The sequence below is a fragment of the Mya arenaria genome, chromosome 3 (assembly GCF_026914265.1).
Source record: "Mya arenaria isolate MELC-2E11 chromosome 3, ASM2691426v1".
Lineage (NCBI taxonomy): Eukaryota > Metazoa > Mollusca > Bivalvia > Myida > Myidae > Mya > Mya arenaria.
The window spans coordinates 38,767,057-38,788,710 of NC_069124.1; the positions used below are offsets into that span (position 1 = coordinate 38,767,057).

A 21,654-nucleotide genomic window follows, 5' to 3' on the forward strand; every position below is an offset into this window, starting at 1 on the left:
ACTTTCACAGATTGATGACTATATAGTGACGCAGCGCATATTGTCGGGCTTTTGCGATTCGACCATGTTTGAAAGAGTAATAGCCCTTTGTTTATTTCGCAACTCCTCTTACGTTTTTTCATGCAATTTCTACCAAACTTTCACAGATTGATGACTATATTGTGACGCAGGGCATATTGTTGGAATTTCGCGATTGGACCATTTTTGAAAGAGTTCTTGCCCTTTTTAGCTCGCCTGTCACTTTGTGACAAGGTGAGCTCTTGTGATCGCCTTTTGTCCGGCGTCCAGCGTGCGTCGTGCGTCCTCCGTCAACAATTTACTTAAAAGACATCTCCTCCTTAACTGCTGGGCCAATATTAATAAAACTTTATAGGGATGTTCTTTGGGTGGTCTTCTATCAAAGTTGTTCAAAGAATTCAATTCCATGCAGAACTTTGGTTGCCATGGCAACCAAAAGGAAAAACTTTAAAAATCTTCTTCTCCCAAACCACAAGGCTTAGGCCGTTGATATATGGTAGGTAGGATCACCAAATAGTCCTCTACCAAGATTGTTCAAATTATGGCCCTTGGGTCAAAATTGGCCCCGCCCCAGGGGGTCATGGGTTTTCTCTATATGTTTATAGTGAAAACTTCAAAAATCTTCTCCTCTGAACTTACTTGGACTAGAGCTTAGATATTTGGCATGATTCATTGTCTAGTGGACCTTTACAAAGATTGTTCAAATTATGGCCTTGGGGTCAAAATTGGCCCCGCCCCGGGGGGTCATGGGTTTTCTCTATATGTTTATAGTGAAAATTTCAAAAATCTTCTCCTCTGACATTACTTGGCCTAGAGCTTAGATATTTGGCATGATTCATCGTCTAGTGGACCTCTACAAAGTTTGTTCAAATTATGGCCCTGGGGTCAAAATTGGCCCCGCCCCGGGGGGTCATGGGTATTCTCTATATGTTTATAGTTAAAACTTCAAAAATCTTCTGCTCTGAACTTACTTGGACTAGAGCTTAGATATTTGGCATGATTCATCGTCTAGTGGACCTTTACAAAGATTGTTCAAATTATGGCCTTGGGGTCAAAATTGGCCCCGCCCCGGGGGGTCATTGGTTTTCTCTATATGTTTATTGTGAAAACTTCAAAAATCTTCTCCTTTGAACTTACTTGGACTAGAGCTTAGATATTTGGCATGATTCATCGTCTAGTGGACCTCTACAAAGATTGTTCAAATAATGGCCTTGGGGTCAAAATTGGCCCCGCCCCGGGGGGTCATGGGTATACTTGATAAGTTTATAGTTAAAACTTCAAAAATCTTCTCCTCTTAACTTACTTGGACTAGAGCTTAGATATTTGGCATGGTTCATCGTCTAGTGGACCTCTACAAAGATTGTTCAAATTATGGCCCTGGGGTCAAAATTGGCCCCGCCCCCTTGGGGGGTCATGGGTTTTCTCTATATGTTTATAGTAAAATAAATCAAAAATCACCTCTGAACTTACGTTGCTTAGAGCTTAGATATTTGGCATGATTCATCGTCTAGTGGACCTCTACAAAGATTGTTCAAATTATGGCCTTGGGGTCAAAATTGGCCCCGCCCCGGGGGGTTAGGGTATTCTCTATATGTTTATAGTTAAAACTTCAAAAATCTTCTCCTTTGAACTTACTTGGACTAGAGCTTAGATATTTGGCATGATTCATCGTCTAGTGGACCTCTACAAAGATTGTTCAAATTATGGCCTTGGGGTCAAAATTGGCCCCGCCCCCTTGGGGGGTCATGGGTTTTCTCTATATGTTTATAGTGAAAACTTCAAAAATCATCTCCTCTGAACTTACGTGGCTTAGAGCTTAGATATTTGGCATGATTCATCGTCTAGTGGACCTCTACAAAATTTGTTCAAATTATGGCCTTGGGGTCAAAATTGGCCACACCCCGGGGCTGATGGGTTTTCTCTATATCTGTTATAGTGAAAACTTGAAAAATCTTCTCCGAACTCACAAAGACAAGTAACGTCTTGATTTAAACTGGATAACATATTTAGTACACATACCAATTTTCAATATGGGCCACATACAACAATTAATAACAAATATACATATATAGATACACACGTAAAATCAAGTAGTGACAAGAGCTTAGATATTTGGCATGATATATCATCTAGTTGACTTGTACCAATATTGTTCAATCTTTGGCCCTGGGGTCAAAAAATTGCCCCACCCGGGCAATCAAGGTTTCCTTATATATGTATATGATGAAAACTTAAAAAATCTTCTTCTCCGAAACCAAAAGGCGAAGGCCTTAGATATTTGGTATGAAGCATCGTTTATTGGACCACTATTAAGATTGTTCAAACTTTAGCCCTGGGGTCAAAATTGGCCACGCCCCGTGTTCATAGGCTTAGGTTTTCAATATTTGTATATAATAGAAGCATTAAAAAAAATTCTCTCCGAATTCACAAGGACTAGAGCTATTTGGCATAATACATCATTAAGTGGACCTCTACCTTTATTGTCCAAACTTTGGCATTGGGGTAAAAAATAGGGATGGAAGCGCATATCCGAGTATCCGGATATCCGGATATCACGCAAGTATTCGGATACCAAAATGGGTATTCGAATATTCGTTAAGAATTAAAATTTCAATGAAATATCTTAGCAGAGACATGGCAATTGTTATAAAACTTTTCCGATGAAATATTTCAGGTGATCAACAGTGTCTGTCGCGAAGCGGGTATACATATATATGTGTCACAAATCGTCTGCTAATTGGGTGTTTGCACAAGGCGTGATATTGTGTCCTTGTGCAGCACCCTGTGAAGTACAGTACTATGACCTTGTTTACAATGACAAGTGTTGTTTTATGATCTCAGATGTGCTTAATTGACACTAATTGGCACTAGTTGATATTAAACGGATTGATCATTAATCCGTAGGAATTGATCGTCCAATCACATGATAAGGGTCGTGCAATCAAAGCTATTAATTACCAATCGTATTTTTGATGAATATGCATGAAGAAATTATTGCTATCTGAACAATAAATACAAAAAAAAAATGTTTAACTTTTCACTTTTCAATCAAATACTTATTTCATATTTTTCATACGATATGTAAACATGTTTAGTTTATTGATAAATAAAAAAAGTACACGCATGTAAATAAAGAAAAATCAGATCGTCTTTTTGTCTCCTTATCTTTTCCGCAATTATATCCTTCATTACAAAACACCGCAGAAATTGTAGGTATTGCATTAAATCAAACAATGTAATGAAATAAAATTACAATCGACTATCGAATAATCAAAGCGTCATTTAACATGAAACCTGCTGATAAATAACAAACTCGAAAGCACGTGGCAGTAACCAAGCAACCACCTCGGCCGAAGTGACTATCAAATTCGCGAGGTGTTTATGTGGTATTCATCATGAGTTTTATGACGTAAAATGAGTTGTTTAGCTTTGATTATAACATTATAAATTATTAAGACTGAGAAAGAATGAATGAAAAAGTGAAATTGCCATATGACGAATTATAAATTAAGTGGACAATTATGTCAAATAACGAAGAAGGTTGGTGACATATAATAGGAAATTTACTTATTATGAAAACAATTTGATACGAGTATCCGGATAGTATTCGAATACTTGATACGAACATCCAGATTCCGATTTGGTATCCAGTTTCCATCCCTAGTAAAAAATGACCCAGACTTCTAAAAAACCTTAACTACTTTGAACCATCCAGATTTCTTATCAAACCAATGTGCAATATATGACAGGTGAGCGATTCAGGGCCATTTGGCCCTCTTGTTTTATTTTACATTTAAAATTGGTTTCTTCGCAACTCCTTTTACGTTTATGACTATATAGTGACGCAGCACATATTGTCAGGCTTTTGCAATTTGACCTTTTTTAAAATGGTTATTGCCCTTTCTTAATTTTACGCATTTTTTATGTTCCTGAGAAACTACCCTTACCATTGATTGGCTTTCGTTACAAAAGATGCCCCCATGAGGCGGGGGATATAGCTGTCTGTGACCACTCTTGTTTAAGTTGTTGTCATATGTGCTTAACTGTTTTCTTACAATGTACAAGTGTATGTAATTGTGGTTTTATATCTGTTTTGTGTAATGCATAAACGTGAATTAAATAAAAAAGACAAACACAAATAATTTATTTTTTTTACTTTATTTTTCAATGATACGTTTGCTGTTTTCACGACGGTAACAAGACAGTTCAATTAACATGAGGCGGCCTGTCAGTCAAACTGGCCGGATGATTACCGACTGACCAATCAGCGTCCAGATTAGGCGGGGCTTATCAGTTGCCCGTTGCTATCCGCCATGACCTCCGACAATCTGCACTTATCAACAGTAGTATGAGTATAAGTGCGTAATATTGACGACATCTTGCGATATATTTTTATTTTGATTTTTTTCTCCATCTTGTGCGTAAAGTTTTAAATCCGAAGCATATACATTTGCTTTTAAGTTTGTTTGAACAAACTGTTAGTGAAAAAGTAAAGTAAATTAATCCATGTTTTGTTTTCATAAATTTGAGCTTAACAATACTGAAACAAAATTCCGATGTTATTTAGAAATTAATTATTTTAAAGTTTAGACATTAAATTATTTCTACCTGAATCAAGCATTGAATTAAACTTATTATAATAATTAACTAATTTAATGTTAAACTTGCTTTTATTGCTATGTTTTACCATGTTCCATTCATTTTTTTTCTGATTGTCAAGTATAAATTCTGTATAATTATCGCCCGCTTCTGTGTTCATACCGAGGGGTAACGTGACACTGTAGGCGTAGCCTTATCGTAATCGGCGTTGTGTCAATTGCAGATGTCGTACATTTATCAAACTCGAACATGTTGGGATTGGTAATATATTTTGGAATTGGTTTGTGTCAAATGTTCGTTATCTCGACTTTTTCCCTAAGTCCCGACAAAGTCGACATAACGAGTTTCGACTGTATTATCAAAATATCAACAAAATGTATCGAAGACCTGGTGGTCTAGTGGATCAGAGTGCGAAAGAAGTGGTTTTGTCTTTACTTACCAGTGTGGGTTCACACCCCACCAAGCTCAAAATATTTTGTATTCTGTTATTGTATTTTTTTGTGCAATTTTTAAAGCATAGAGGAAAATAATGATAAAATAAGGGTTTTCAGATGCATTACTGGAGACTACAGTGTACGAAATTCGGATTTAAATCCACTAGCCCATTCTGGCTATCAGATAGGAAATGTTACTAGCCCAAAACCAATTTCACTAGCCCAAACTTAAACACCATAAGGAATCAATCATTTGGAATAATTTATGGAAGTTTGAATACAATTCCGCCACCATTCTGACCATCTTATCAAGCACGCTCATACAGTTTCAATATATGTTCTTCAAATTGGACAATGCGTCAATAATTCAATAAGCGTCGAGGGCTACTCCTAGGCTGAAATTTGAGGGCGAAGTGAACTTCTCACAGACTGAAAAAAAAAAATCCCCCACCCTGGAAACGTAGATATAAACTTATAGTGATACAAATGATAGTGTAGTCATCAAAAGTTCAGTAAATAATAGAAGTTTTCAAAAAGTAAAAAAAAAAAAAACAGAAAAATATTTTCTGGACGTATCATTTATTTAATTGATGCTAATACTATCAGTGATTTTTTTACTAACAATTTGACGCCGAATATCGGCCTATTCACAATCGCCAAAAACGCTAAAAATTCACAAAAATATGAAGAAAAATTCACAATTCCCAAGAGCTACTTGTGAACAAAGTGTTTTTCTATTAAATCAGCGTACAAACTCGTAAAAGTTGTGTAAAACTTTGAAGATTTTAGTCAAAATATTTACCGATCGGCGATTGCGAATTCGCATACATATAGAATACTGTATGACGGCTTTTATCGATACCCGAGAAAGTAAGTAAAGCGCTCGGTCACGCGGAGCAAAATGACATAGCAAAATTTGTAAACAAATTGATATTTATCAGCAAAATGTCAAGAAATGGCCAAGTATTATTAGAAAAAATAAAAAAGATCCACGCTGCCGGTACACCTACAATATTTTCCGCATTTTAACAGATGACATTTACAAATGACCGTGGTGATTCTCAATCTGTCATCAGTTCACTTTCGTGTTCCTCATATCATGCGTGTAACTCACATTCAACATGATCTAGATGACGAAACCTTAGACATCTTGTTGACAGTTTCAAAAGATTCAGGAATAGGAAGTTGAAGTTGTAAATCATGAATCTAAAAAGCTGTTATGGGTGGTTTTCAAAATAATGAGGCAAAATTGTGACATAGGGGTTGAAAATTCAAACCCAGTAAAAAAATTCATGATTGTCACCTATTTTACATGAAAGTAAATACTTCAAATTACACAGAATCAACTTTGGGAAAGTATCAGGAAATACAAATAAAAAAAATATTTGACCTTAAATCCAAATATTGCGAACATTTCTTACAATATGGTTTATTTATAAAAGTCTTATGACAAGAACCTTGCATAAATCATATGCTTTTTTCTGAATTATATAATCAGTAATTGGTACCTGTGTGTAGTCATGTGCATGATAACTCAGTTGTTTAAAAAAATAAAAAAAATTGACACATTTTGTATAAATTTGAAACCAAAAATAAATTGTTACCTCACAAAGTTTTTGCTGTAATTAAAACAAGAATCAAATAAGGGAAAAATCTTCATTAACCTCACCTTATGCATCTTTATAGACCACATACCAAATTTCAAGAAAGTATTGTTACTTACAATTGCCAAATTTTTCATTTCAAAATTGAACTATTTTTCGGTGCACAGGGGACACATATTGAAAGCCAATATAATATGCATTATTATTCACTTTTATGTTAATACAATAATGATCTGTGATCAACTTAAGACATGTCTGTGTATATGATAGAGTGTATTCCTCAAAATTTCTTCAGTATCACATTTTTCACAACAATTTCCTCAAAATTCAACAGCATGTAATGATGCAAATGGAAAATATTGGCGAAGAGAACAACTTACAGCAAACAATCACATATATAACATTTATTACTTCATATTGAGTCTAAAAATAAGAAAATATCATCAATGGTAATATAAAGTACTAGAATTCATACATGTTTAATACTTTGTTATGTAATGGAAAGGTGCACAGGGGACAAATCATAATGCAAGTAATATTTTTTAATTATATAATTATTTTTGTAACTTTTCCTGGTAAACATTTTTACAACAAGAGGAACTGTACTTTCAGTAAAGCTTGAAACAATACTGTAAATGTTTGAAAGATTACATTAGAGCCTACAAAACTAAATTTCTAAACAATGGAATAAAATATGTCCACAGAGTGGAATATAATTTTTGGTCTCAATGCACCTGTTAACATTAAACACTTTTAATGTGAACATGTCTAAATTTAAAAGATGCCTCTTTGCCTTTGGCATCCTACTCGATAGAATAGTATCTTTTTTATTAGACATTATTCAAGAATTAAATTCAAGAAAATTCTCAACTTTTGGTTACCACAAGGATTTAAATTCACCTGGCTTTGACATAGTTTTACTTTGGTCCATTTTTAGGCGCTCAAATTGTCAAAGACTTTTCTTGCAACTCCACATATTCTTAGCATTGCTTGTGTATACTAGCTGCCTTTTTAATTTTTTTCCTGATTTATTTGGTGTGCCTACTTATCTTATAACTATGACTGACAGACATCACCAATTGTGTAATTTTCTACAACACGACTTATTTTAAGACCTTCACTTTCGTGTGGCATTCTTTACCAGACGGTTAATTGTGGAGGCCCATGCCATGGACTCACTCCGAAGGGGTTGTTTTGCATGTTGTGCTTTTTCTACACTGATGCTGCTTCAACAGCATGTATTCATACCTTCTAATTTTAACCTTTCTCCTTTTATTCTGTCCGTCATTTTCTGGATTTTTTTTGTTTCCTCATTTCGCTTCATTTGATTCCTTCTTTGCCCCTGCTTCTTTTGTTTCTCCTTTTCTTTTATTTGTAAATCATATATAGGATCTATTTGTCCTCTTTCTTAGCGTTTGAGCAATACCTGGCAAATTCTGCTCTTTTTCTCAGTATCGTGATCTGTCATACATTTTCTGCAACTTTTGATCTTTCCTAAATTATTCTTTGCGCTTCCTAGACTTCATTGTGTTAATGTTTTCAACAGCTGTCTTTTCTTCATTTGTTTTCATATTTTCTATGTGATCTCTTTGGAAAAGGAAGCTTAACTACAAGCTTTTCAACTAGGGTACTTATTTCCTGTACAAAATTATAATCTGGTATATTTGCTATCCATATGAAAAAAATTGTCCCCTGGGCACTGAATTGACGCATATAATACCTTGCACATATAAAAGCATTACATGAATAATTTCAATTTGATTTGATGTTTTTAATTGTTATGATAAAATCAAAATAGAATATTTAAACAAAATATGTTATCTTATGTGCCTCAATTCTGAATCTGTATTTAAATTAATTTGATAAACCTTTAAAAGTCAACATTTAATGGCTTTATAATTAAATAATAAAAAGAAGTATTTGTAACACACTTACCATCAAGTTGCTAAACTATCAAGTGATGCCTGAATATAACATACACATTTCTCAGAATGTGGAAATAGCACCATATTTGTTAGTTTATGACATTTTATTGAAATCTGCTAAAACAGGGTGCACAGGGGACATTGCTTTAAACCATGCAGATGCTTCAAATCTCTGTATGTGAGAGGCTGAAAACTGTTTTTGCATCTGTTGTAACTTTCTTTTCTGGGAAATACAGCAGAATATCATTTTATTGAAGAAATTATAGAAATCTGACAACTAACAACCGAAAATGTGCACAGGGGACATTTTGGGGTAATAAGTCATGCATCTGAGTTACAGACAAAATAATGTATGAAATAATAAAACTATGTTATTTATATAAAGCTGGCAGGTTAAAGTTATTAAAATAACATAGTAATTTAATATAAATAGTGCTTAAATGGAATGGTAGTGTTCTCAATGTGAATCAAATATTCTATCTTCTTTTTTAAATGAATGGGAGTCCATCATATGACATTAAAATTTGGTGAAGATAATTCATTATAACATATTTTTTTATTTGAAGTATGTTTTTTGAAAGGCGAAAGGGTTAAGTTACATTAAAAACAATAACAAAATACTATATCATTCAGTTTAAAAAAATAAAACACATTTGAATAAAGGCCTTCATGTAAAATGTCACACTTTTTTGGGTGCACAGGGGACAAATTTAGCAACATATTCTTACATAACTTTTTTGCTGATTCAGAGCCATTAATTTGAAACTCAACAATTTTCTTAACAAGATTGATTGGCCCATAATGTGCCTGAAAACACTTCCCAAAAGTGAAAGGAATAAAAGTTAGGAGAGATAAAAGAAAAAGCCTCATTATTTTGAAAACCTGACCTTATCTGTAACTCTTTGCATTTAATAAAAATGCAGCTATCAAAGTTTCATTGTTGTCTTTTATCCTTCTAATGTCAATACAGACACTAAATCAGGCTGTATGTTTGAGTATAGCACTATTGTATTTCAGAATTAAGATTTTAATGTTTTGTTAATTTTTTCACAATTTTGAACTTTAACACACTAAAATTTCACAAAAGAAAAGGCATGGTCTGTTTCACAAAAAAGTGAAAAAAAATCACTGACTATAAGTTTTATTATCCAATGCATCCTTGTCATATCCGATATGCACCAGCGATTGTGCAATGACATTTTTCTCTTCTATACTTTCAGTTTCACTTTCAAGTTTCGGAAGTAACAACAAAAATACTCAATGTTTCTATTGCCAATATTCCTATAATTGTTCTTTAAAATAAAGCAATTCAAAGGTATAAAATAGAACCTTACAGTACGGTACACTGACAACGATTTATCTATGTCCAACAGTACTCCTTTCACATTGATTGTCAGGAAGTAACAGACACCTGTTTCCCACACATTTAAGACTAATTGTTTGTAGAATGATTATTTTCTGTTCGCATTAAAAACTTAAAGATCTTTCTTTTTTATTTTAGCTAATAAATAAAATATATTTAAACGAAATAAACAAAATATCAATGCTGAGACTGCTATTTTAGCATTGTTGATATTTCAAAGCCATCGAAATTAGCGAAAACTACTGAAGTTATCTGTTAATTTACATAATGGGCAGAGTTATTGACATCATTGAGTGAGACACAATTACTAGTTAGAAACTGATCTCTAATCACTTGTCACTTTGGGCATTCACTAGTTTTGGCATGTGTATTAGAATGTTCATTAATTGAATAAACAAACATTCACTACATGGCTTGCAGCCCTGAATCGCAGAGCAATTAGCTTTTTGATAATCGTAAATTTTAGCAAATCTGTTTACGCCATTGTCAAGGTGACTTAGTCGCTCGAGTCACCTTAAAGGACGCATTCTTGAAAAATAAGCGTATAAAAACATGATGCTTTACGCGTTTAATTGGCATGGATTTAAAATTACTTTAATTAGGAAAAATTGGTAGCCCGGTCGGGCTTGTTTCTGTGGAAAATTGGTAGTCCGAGCTAAAATTTGGTACTAGCCTATGTAAAGCATAAGTGTAAAAAGTAGGGATGCAAATGAATGGCAAATTTGATATTGCAATTTTTCGGTAACTCCTTCAATCGAATATTTGAATTTTCAATTACCAAAACAAATCTTTTCCAAATTGTAGTTATTTTATCCTCTAAAGCAATATATGGGGCCTTTTAACTCTTCTTTGTCATACCCGGTACCCGCGAGGGACCCTGATTTCCACCAAATTAGCCTTTGAAATTCCCATTAGAAAGAGAATCCCAACTAAAAACGAAATATATTGCAAAAAAAATTAAAAAATGATTTATTTCAATTCCATTTCATGCATATTTGTAAACAATGTGAACTATGGTCGACGAAGACCGTAAATTCCCAGTTGAATGACGTTACGCAAAGGAGGGTCATTTCGTAGGACATGCAGAATCAATCTGGGATTGCCCTTAATAAACTTGTAACTAAATATAATTATGGCAAAACCAACTCGTGAACAAGTAAAATAATAACATGAAAATAAACATGAATTTTGACTCATCTATTGTGAAATAATTCCGGAAATATGCCCTAAAATGCTATAATATACTTAACAGTTACATTTCACAGCATAAAATAGAAACATGGAAAATAGTTTAAAGATCAAAACTTGCACATGGCTTTCATATCATTATGGTGATTTCAGCAATATTACACAGCTTAATTGGTAGCCAAGAAAGCACATTGGTGTGAATGCCTTAATTTTTAGGATCATTTAAATGTCCCGAATATAATTAAAATTTGTTTGATGTCAGTTGTCTAACAGCAGTTAGGTAAACTACAATATGTCCCTAATTGAAATTTGACGTGTGTAAAGCATAGTGTCATCAAGTTCAAGCCTCTGGCGTTAGGGGTCAATCTTTGTAAAAACAAGACAAATGAAAATTATACATAACAGCGCAGTTGTAAGCAGAAGGTTTATAATTTTATTGATTCTATCATTTAAAATCGAATATAGATTTTGACGTTTGAATACGAAATGTTTGATCAAATATTCGTTTGCATCCCTAATAAAATGCACTATAGAGTTTTAGGTATTCAGAAAGTAACGTGATATGTAAATTTCGCAATGATGTTGAGTGCGCTAAATTTAGATTACACTTAGATTATACTCCTGGTTTTGTTGCATTTCGTAATCATTTTTTATCATTCTAGGCATTAAAAAGATCTAAAAGGTTATGAGAAGCCATTTGGATATACATGTACACACAAAAAAATAAGTTTACATCAATAAAAAATAAGACTTTAAACTAAAAGAAGTCTTAGAACACTGGTAGATGGTACATATAGGCTATGTTGTCCACTCTATTATATTTAGTCAGAATGTGTATTGTAATAACATCTCAGACATTAGTTCTGTAACCAGTCATACTAAAGCCACTTGAGAGAAGTGGCCCTTAAATTATAGAAATTATCTCAAATCAGTCTTGTCCAATCAATAACTTTTGAAGCCTAATTGTCCAGTTATCCCCAAATTTAGTCAGAAAGTGTATGGGCATAATACCTTGGACAAAGGCGTTAACCAATAAAATAGTTTTGCTCAAGTTATTCAAGAGTTATCACCCTTTAATTATAGAAATAGCCTAAAATTGGTCTTGTCCAATCAACAAGCCTTTGTCCAATGTCAGAATGTAAATGGGCTGAATATCTTGGTCAGGTTCGCCTCACTTACTCCAGAGGTATGACTCTTAGATTGGCAAAAAGTGTATATAAGGTGTCTGCTCTCTAAATTTGGCTCAACATACAACCCCTTATCACCAAGCTTGGCCTTAAATAAGGACTGGCGTATTTAGTTACAGTTACAGCTACATAACCTGACATGGTCAAACCTTACATTTCTGTCATATTTTAGCTCACCTGAGCACAAAGTGCTCAAGGTGAGCTTTTGTGATCGGTCTATGTCTATGTCAGTGTGCAGGCAACTGAACAAAGTCCTGTCAGTGTGCAGGTATGAGAATGAAATTCTGTTAGTGTGCAGTCAATCATCAAGTCCTGTCAGTGTGCAGGCAAATACAGTACTGTTAAGACCAAACTTTACACTCTTGTGCACTAGGAGTGCACTAGTAGTGAACAATTTGTGCACTATGGATAAACTAATGTAGTCTGTAGTTTATTAGATAAGCCAGTATTGATTTTCCTGGTCCACTCAGATTGGCCTTACTATATTGATTTAATTTTACTGATAAGATCATTTCCTGTAGCGGTTCATTGTTTAACTTGTGATAAAACATTTTAGTATACTGCATTTATTGATGACTTTATGTTTATGTATCTATGCTAAAAGTTATTTTACTGTGCAAGCAATTTAACATAGTTCTGTCAGTGTGCAGGCAATGGAACAAAGTCCTGTCAGTTGTTTGTGTATCTATACTAAAAGTTCTCTCAGTGTGCAAGCAATTTAACCCTTTAGCGCATGTATACGAGATAGGCCGACATAGCTCATTACCAGATGTATACGCATTTGGCCGACCGTATCCATTACTGGATGTAAACGCATGGTCGCATATTTCAATAGGGTCATTTCAATATTTCAATTTTGCATCTTTCTTTTTGTAAACAATATCCCGGATGTTTATAAAATTAAAGTTTAACCTTTTGTGTATTGATTTTCCCTTGAAAATATCGTCTGCTAAATTGAGAAGGTGTTTATACTCCCAATCGCAGGTGTGATATCCCATTGTGACGTAATAAGACCACGAGCTAAGTACTGTATGGAATTTCCCTCAAATTCATTGATGCGTAAATCATTAAATATATTACGTCAGTTCAGTTTACCATTAAAATCAATTGAGATTATATTTACTTAAAGGTAATATTTTGTTTACAAACAAAAGAAACAATTAGTAAATGAGAAAATGATGGGTAAATTTTCTGTGAAGCTTATATAATGTCCATCATAGTTTTGGCTGTAAAATAGGTCATGTGCAAGCGTTTTGTTTGATCTAGATCTTTTTATTCATACCGGAAAATCATTTATCAGCTTTCTTTTTTTGTAAACAATTTTATGAGGGGGTAATAAAGTTAAACAGACACCTTGGACTGGATCTCTCAGCTGGATGACACCGGATATTCCTGACATATTTCTGTGTATTAATACACAAGAACATAAATTGTCGGCTTTTTAATCCAGATGGGTCTTTTTTATGATAGGGGTAATAAAAATTAGATCGATCCCAGCATTTTATTACCCTTTGATTTAATGCAATTATGACATTTCAAAGAAATGTTACAAATCCATCTTGAAAATACATTCACAGCTGAAATAAAATAATTTAATATTTCATCATTGACACCATTTATTAGATAATTTAATTATCTATAAAAAAAATTCACATAAAAAAGATTTGGACACAATTATTTGGAGTAACATTGATTTTAAGGTCATACTGCTGTATTCATTTTCTCATTTTCAAATATCCAGAAAAGTACCTATGCAGATAAGGACTGCTTATTAGTAAGATGGCTATTGACTGGGAGGTGTAATCTGGCCACTTGTCTATGTGCTAAAGGGTTAACATAGTTTTGTCAGTGTGCAGGCAATTGAACAAGTCCTGTCAGTGTGAAGGCAATTGAACGAAGTCCTGTCAGTGTGCAGGCAACTGAAAAAAGTCCTGTCAGTGTGCAGGTATCTGTACCAAGTGCTGTCAGTGTGCAGTCAATTATCAAGTCCTGTCAGTGTGCAGGCAACTGAACAAAGTCCTGTCAGTGTGCAGGTACGAGAATCAAATTCTGTCAGTGTGCAGTCAATCTTCAAGTCCTGTCAGTGTGCAGGCAACTGAACAAAATCCTGTCAGTGTTGTCAATCGACAAGTCCTGTCAGTGTGCAGGAAACTGTGACAAGTCCAGTCAGTATGCAGGGAACTCTGACAAGTCCTGTCAGTGATTATCCAGGCAACATGTTTGAACAGTATGTTTTTCAATATTCTTTGAGAACAAATATCAAGCTATATTGATTACAAAGGTTAAACTCTTTTGCTCAGGTGAGCGTTTAAGGGCCACCATGGCCCTCCTGTTTAGTACATTTAAACACAGCTATTCACAGTTTATACGAAATTATCGCTCTTTCAAAATTATTTTTCAGTCCCGATTTAATTCCTAATTTTTTTTAACTAAATTTTTAATATAAATAATCCAAAATCGCTATTTCGAAGTAAAAGTAATACGGTCCCAATATGGAATTTCACACCTATTTATTATCCCCCGCCTATGAAATAGGGAGGGGGATATTGAAATGGCGTTGTCCGTCCGTCCGCCGTCCGTCCTTCCTTCCGTCCGTCCGTCCGTCCGTCACCTGCGTTTTCTCAGTAACTAGCCAGTAGAATTTCATGAAACTTACAATAAATATGAACCACTATACTGGAATGATGCCCGTCCAAAAAAAAAATTGATTGGTCAATTGTCCTTGGAGTTATTGCCCTTGATTTTTTGAAAAATGCACATTCACAGCCATTTCTCAGTCACTAGCTGGCAGAATTTCATGAAACTTAAAATAAATATGAATTACTATACTGGGATGATGCCTGTTCATTTTTTTTTGGTTTGGTCAATTGTACTTGGAGTTATTGCCCTTGATTTTTTGAAAAACTCTCATTTACAGCCATTTCTCAGTAACTAGTTGGTAGAAATTCTTGAAACTTGAAATAAATATGAACCAACATACTGCGATGATGCCTGTTTATTTATATTTTGAATTGTGTGATTTCTATATGAGTTATTTGCCCTTGATTTATTAAAAGATCCATGTTTGCAGCCTTTCCTATGCAACTAGCTGGTAGAATTTCATGACACTTGGAATAAATAAGAACCAACATACTGTGATGATGTCTATTTTTCTTTTGGATTGGTCAATGTTCCTTAGAGTTATTGCCATTGATTTATTAAAAAATCATTGTTTGCAGCCGTTTCTCAGTAACTAGCTGCTATAATTTAATGAAACTTGAATGTTATATGAACCAACATCCTGCAATGAACTTCTTCGGTGAATTTCTACGGCTACATTTTTATCTCAACTATTGAGTTCTATTTTGCAATGATTGATGTTTCCGAGTAAGCAGTTTCGGAAAAGACAGTTTTATTTAATCATCCCTCTGATTTATTTTGTTAAAAATTTTTATCATAAAGTATACCCGGTCGATATTTTATAATTTGGCTCGGAAAGGGATAAACCAATGTGCTTATCTTATTCTTTCTGAGATTTTTTTTTTAACTTTCAAGCACAAACAAGCCATCAAGCACAAACAAGCCATCGTTGGCGGGGGATATCTTTTCACTGAAAATGCTTGTTAATCCTTATTTCAAACTTGATCTTCTCATTGTTTTTCAAACCATATTGCAATAGCACTCGGGCATCGGCTTGAGATGATGTTTGAAAATTGGACTCTATTTGCTATCGATAATCAATCAAATCGGACCATGTATTTTGACTTACAATAATCAAAAGTTTATAATATCATTTAGGAATACATTCTTTATACATAGCATAACATGATCATTTAAATGGTTTAACCTGGAATCAGTATGTGTGATGCTATAGTCATGTTTTTTTGCAACAGTAATTAAAATATCCATAACCTTTTTCTGCCTTAAAAACTTAACGAAAAAACATAACAACAAAACACATACTTAATGATTCCTCATCAATTGCAAAATGATGCACACTGCATCAAGTAAGTTATCTTAGCGTTTTATCCATGTTAAATCATATTAAATATTTGTTAACCTTAGCTTAACATTCAATAACCTGTAATATTGAAGATTTCATTTAAATATCTTAATTTCAAAAATTATCTTAATTTCTTCAAACTTTCACAGAAAAAGTAAATATGTTGATAACAAAAGATACCAAAAAAGGTTTCAAAAACAGAATGCATTGATCCCCGGTATTTGCAGGTAAGACTTGACCCACTACACCATAAAGAAAGATTATTGAAGTTTTAAAAAAATGTATAAAAAATTAAAACAATTTGTTTTTTTGAGAGAGTTCGTAAGTTTTTAAGCAAAAGTGTTTACATTCACCGCATTAAAAATTCTGTGTAAGAGAGTGACGTCCCTTGTTAAAATGAACTCAGAGAATTAAGCGGAAAGAAAAATTGCTCTACAAATTTACTCTACTTTTACCGCATAGCAAAAAAAATGTAGTTACCGTAAGTAACATTAGCGACATCATTTTTGGACAACCACTATTGATTGTTGCTGACGTAGCATTGTCAGCGACGATTTATTGATTGTACTTGATATTTGTTTTATCACTAGCTTGAGGTGATAATAAAGCACAATAAGCGATTTTTAAAGAATGACATTGAGCAGGCGTATGTAAAAAACATCAGATAATGAGCGAAAATATTTGGGTAAATGTAATGTGTCTATAATTGCTGGTCTACTCAGTCTGAATATCATTTGAAAATGTTTCGTCAAATTTGATCGCCACATTACTCGATTAACCCACTACCAAAACATCCAGTGAAGGGCCCAGTAACAAACCCAGGAGGATATCTGGATTGGTTATAAAATGAAAGGGTGTAAAGTGGCACAACATTTCAAAAAGCTACCAGTAGAATTCATTAATTAAACAATAATTCAACAAACATGAACACTAAACAATCGCTCAAACCAAATGTGAAATGTTGGTAACATCCTACATGTCGGGATGACATTCTGAACTGTTACCCCCCGGCCTATCTGCCTTGGGACAACAGTTTAGGAGTCATCCCCTCCACCTCGGGACAACAGATGCCCATGCATCAACTGTAGAATGCAGAATTTCATTTTTTCTTTCATAAGTTCAACCTTTTTATTCTATCTTTATCAAAGTTAATGACTTTTGGTCAGAATATTTGAATCTGAGACAAATTTTAACCTATGGTTGTGCTCTAAACTATTCAGTAAATGGTTGTTATAATCAATATTTAATTCCTTCCAAATACATGATGTGGCATACCACATTGCCCATTGTTATCTGTAACACGGCTATTTACCAATGTGATATTGATTAAACAATTTATTACATTAGATTCCCCCAAAACAATGATAGTGTGCAAGAAAACTACAGATTTTACCTAAATCTGGCATTTTTCTCAGACTTTTTAGCTCACCTGTCACTTTGTGACAAGGTGAGCTTTTGTGATAGCCTTTTGTCCGGCGTGCGTCGTGCGTCGTCCGTCAACAATTTACTTAAAAGACATCTCCTCCTTAACCGCTGGGCCAATATTAATAAAACTTCATAGGGATGTTCCTTGGGTGGTCTTCTATCAAAGTTGTTTAAAGAATTCAATTCCATGCAGAACTCTGGTTGCCATGGCAACCAAAAGGAAAAACTTTAAAAATATTCTTCTCCCAAACCACAAGGCTTAGGCCGTTGATATATGGTAGGTAGGATCACCAAATGGTCCTCTACCAAGATTGTTCAAATTATGGCCCTTGGGTCAAAATTGGCCCCGCCCCTGGGGGTCATGGGTTTTCTCTATATGTTTATAGTGAAAACTTCAAAAATCTTCTCCTCTGAACTTACTTGGCCTAGAGCTTAGATATTTGGCATGATTCATCGTCTAGTGGACCTCTACAAAGTTTGTTCAAATTATGGCCCTGGGGTCAAAATTGGCCCCGCCCCGGGGGGTCATGGGTTTTCTCTATATGTTTATAGTGAAAACTTAAAAAATCTTCTCCTCTGAACTTACTCGGCCTAGAGCTTAGATATTTGGCATGATTCATCGTCTAGTGGACCTCTACAAAGTTTGTTCAAATTATGGCCCTGGGGTCAAAATTGGCCCCGCCCCGGGGGGTCATGGGTTTTCTTTTTATGTTTATAGTGAAAACCTTAAAAAATATTCTCCTCTGTATTTACTTGGCCTAGAGCTTAGATATTTGGCATGATTCATCGTCTAGTGGACCTCTACAACGTTTGTACAAATTATGGCCCTTTGGTCAAAATTGGCCCCGCCCCGGGGGGTCATGGGTTTTCTCTATATGTTTATAGTGAAAACTTAAAAAATCTTCTCCTCTGAACTTACTTGGCCTAGAGCTTAGATATTTGGCATGATTTTTCGTCTAGTGGACCTCTACAAATTTTGTTCAAATTATGGCCCTGGGGTCAAAATTGGCCCCGCCCCCTTGGGGGGTCATGGGTATTCTCTATATGTTTATAGTTAAAACTTCAAAAATCTTCTCCTCTGAACTTACTTGGACTAGAGCTTATATATTTGGCATGATTCATCGTCTAGTGGACCTTTACAAAGATTGTTCAAATTATGGCCTTGGGGTCAAAATTGGCCCCGCCCCGGTGGGTCATGGGTATTCTCTATATGTTTATTGTGAAAACTTCAAAAATCTTCTGCTTTGAACTTACTTGGACTAGAGCTTAGATATTTGGCATGATTCATCGTCTAGTGGACCTCTACAAAGATTGTTCAAATTATGGCCTTGGGGTCTAAATTGGCCCCGCCCCGGGGGGTCATGGGTATACTTGATATGTTTATAGTTAAAACTTCAAAAATCATCTCCTCTTAACTTACATGGACTAGAGCTTAGATATTTGGCATGATTCATCGTCTAGTGGACCTTTACAAAGATTGTTAAAATTTTGGCCTTGGGGTCAAAATTGGTCCCGCCCCTGGGTGGTCATGGGTTTTCTCTATATGTTTATAGTAAAAACTTCAAAAATCACCTCTGAACTTATGTTGCTTACAGCTTAGATATTTGGCATGATTCATCGTCTAGTGGACCTCTACAAAGATTGTTCAAATTATGGCCTTGGGGTCAAAATTGGCCCCGCCCCGGGGGGTTAGGGTATTCTCTATATGTTTATAGTTAAAACTTCAAAAATCTTCTCCTTTGAACTTACTTGGACTAGAGCTTAGATATTTGGCATGATTCATCGTCTAGTGGACCTCTACAAAGATTGTTCAAATTATGGCCTTGGGGTCAAAATTGGCCCCGCCCCCTTGGGGGGTCATGGGTTTTCTCTATATGTTTATAGTGAAAACTTCAAAAATCATCTTCTCTGAACTTACGTGGCTTAGAGCTTAGATATTTGGCCACGCCCCGTGTTCATAGGCTTAGGTTTTCAATATTTGTATATAATAGAAGCATAAAAAAAAAATTCTCTCCGAATTCACAAGGACTAGAGCTATTTGGCATAATACATCATTAAGTGGACCTCTACCTTTATTGTCCAAACTTTGGCATTGGGGTAAAAAATGACCCAGACTTCTAAAAAACCTTAACTACTTTGAACCATCCAGATTTCTTATCAAACCAATGTGCAATATATGACAGGTGAGCGATTCAGGGCCATTTGGCCCTCTTTTTTTATATACATGTGACTTTATTATTTGAATATGAAACAGAATGAAACTGGGAACTAATGGAAACTTTGTGAAAAGCATTCCTTTTTTTATAAATATTTGGAGAACAATCAGTTAATGTATTCATCCTCAATGTAAAGGCCAATTTCCACAATGTGCACTTGCAGTCTTAAGCTGTCAGCAACTGTTTCATGCATTAATCATCGAAAATCTGACATATTTCACTGCACGGCAGCCATCTCGGATTCTTGTTTACATTTTGGACGAGTCTATAAATGGTCTAAGAAACAGGTGTCTGCCACACAGCTTGGACAGTCTTCAGTCTTTGATATTGCACCAACTTTTGGGTCCTTCTGTGTAAAATAAATATTTAGGAGACTTGTAAGGGGAGATTAACACCAATCGATGGAGCATTTCTAGTTTTGATTTATGTGTCAGGGTATATGTAATATCATTTTATGGTTTTCCAAGAGTACTATAGAGGCCCTAAAAAGCTCACCTAATCTCAAACCACTGTGGACCAAGTCTGACTCATTAGGCTATGGTTGAGTCTAAGACTTATGCTCTTTGAAACTCAACACATTCGAGGCAGGATTCTGAATTTGCTAGTAATTTTAATATACAAGAAATTTTTCATCAAAAACTGCATTTATTTAAAAGAGTTCAAACGCCCCTGTTTTACCAGACTGTTTCAACCCCTGACAACTCACTATGGTGGTCAACCCCTGACAACTCACTATGGTGGTCAACCCCTGACAACTCACTATGGTGGTCATTTAAACTGTAGCATATGTAGGTTTTTATTAGATATGACTAACAATGGCGACCAGTCAGCATAAAAAAGCTATTAAAGTCATGATATTCATGACAATTGTAGAACCACATATTTTGGGGAAAAATCCACATGCAAAATGAACTATTGTAAGTTGATGTATGCCGAACTGATGTTGAGCCAGCTTACATAGCTGTTGTAGAAATGAATTAAAATAAGTCAGCAAAGGGGTATTACTAAAAGCTTGAGATATGTTTATTATTGTCATCATTTTGTTTACAACATTCTTAGTATTTGGAATAATCTTTAAAAAAAGAATCAAGTCCAATCTGCCTGTTTTGATATTGAGCTGTTTAATTCCAGAATGTTCAGATGTACCACATTATATCATCAATAGAATATAAAACTATGTTAGAATATATACTTTGTCTTGTAGCATTTAACTAAAATGCATTATGTCCATGTTACCATTTTTATCAGTCTTTTTAAACCTTCTAGCAAATCAACAGACTTTGATGTCCACAGAAATTGGTTAGCAATTACACACAGTCTTCCGGTGCGGAGATGGTACTTTGAGGTAGAAATGTTATTTTGATTTTTATTGTTCATGTTTGATGCAACTTTAAATGCCAAAAAGCATACTCAGTGACCCTTTTCAAAGTGTCATGAAATCAAACCTGGAACAAATTGCTATAATAATTTGCAGACATACTTGCAAAATTCTCTGTCATTTCATGATATTTTTCCAAGTATGCATCAACCTGTTTCATTTTTCAATACTGCATGTCATACATGCCATATCCCCCGGCGGGGGGAAAAATCCCCCGGAATTTCGATCCATCCCCCGGTCTCCCGGCGGGAGATAAAAATCCCCTGGAATTTAAAAAAAAAAAAAAAAAATGCCAAAAGGAAACTTTTACAACTATTTTGGACGGAAGAAATTAA

General features: G+C 34.6%; 1 protein-coding gene across 1 annotated transcript in view; it reads left to right on the forward strand.

Moving 5' to 3' along the window:
* LOC128227983 (probable dolichyl pyrophosphate Glc1Man9GlcNAc2 alpha-1,3-glucosyltransferase) overlaps positions 1-21,654 on the forward strand; it is a 74,984-nt gene that overhangs the window by 12,705 nt on the left and 40,625 nt on the right. Inside the window, exon 2 of the mRNA XM_052938987.1 lies at positions 21,208-21,286. Coding sequence (XP_052794947.1) covers positions 21,208-21,286 — 79 coding nt within the window. The remainder of the gene's footprint in view (positions 1-21,207; positions 21,287-21,654) is intronic.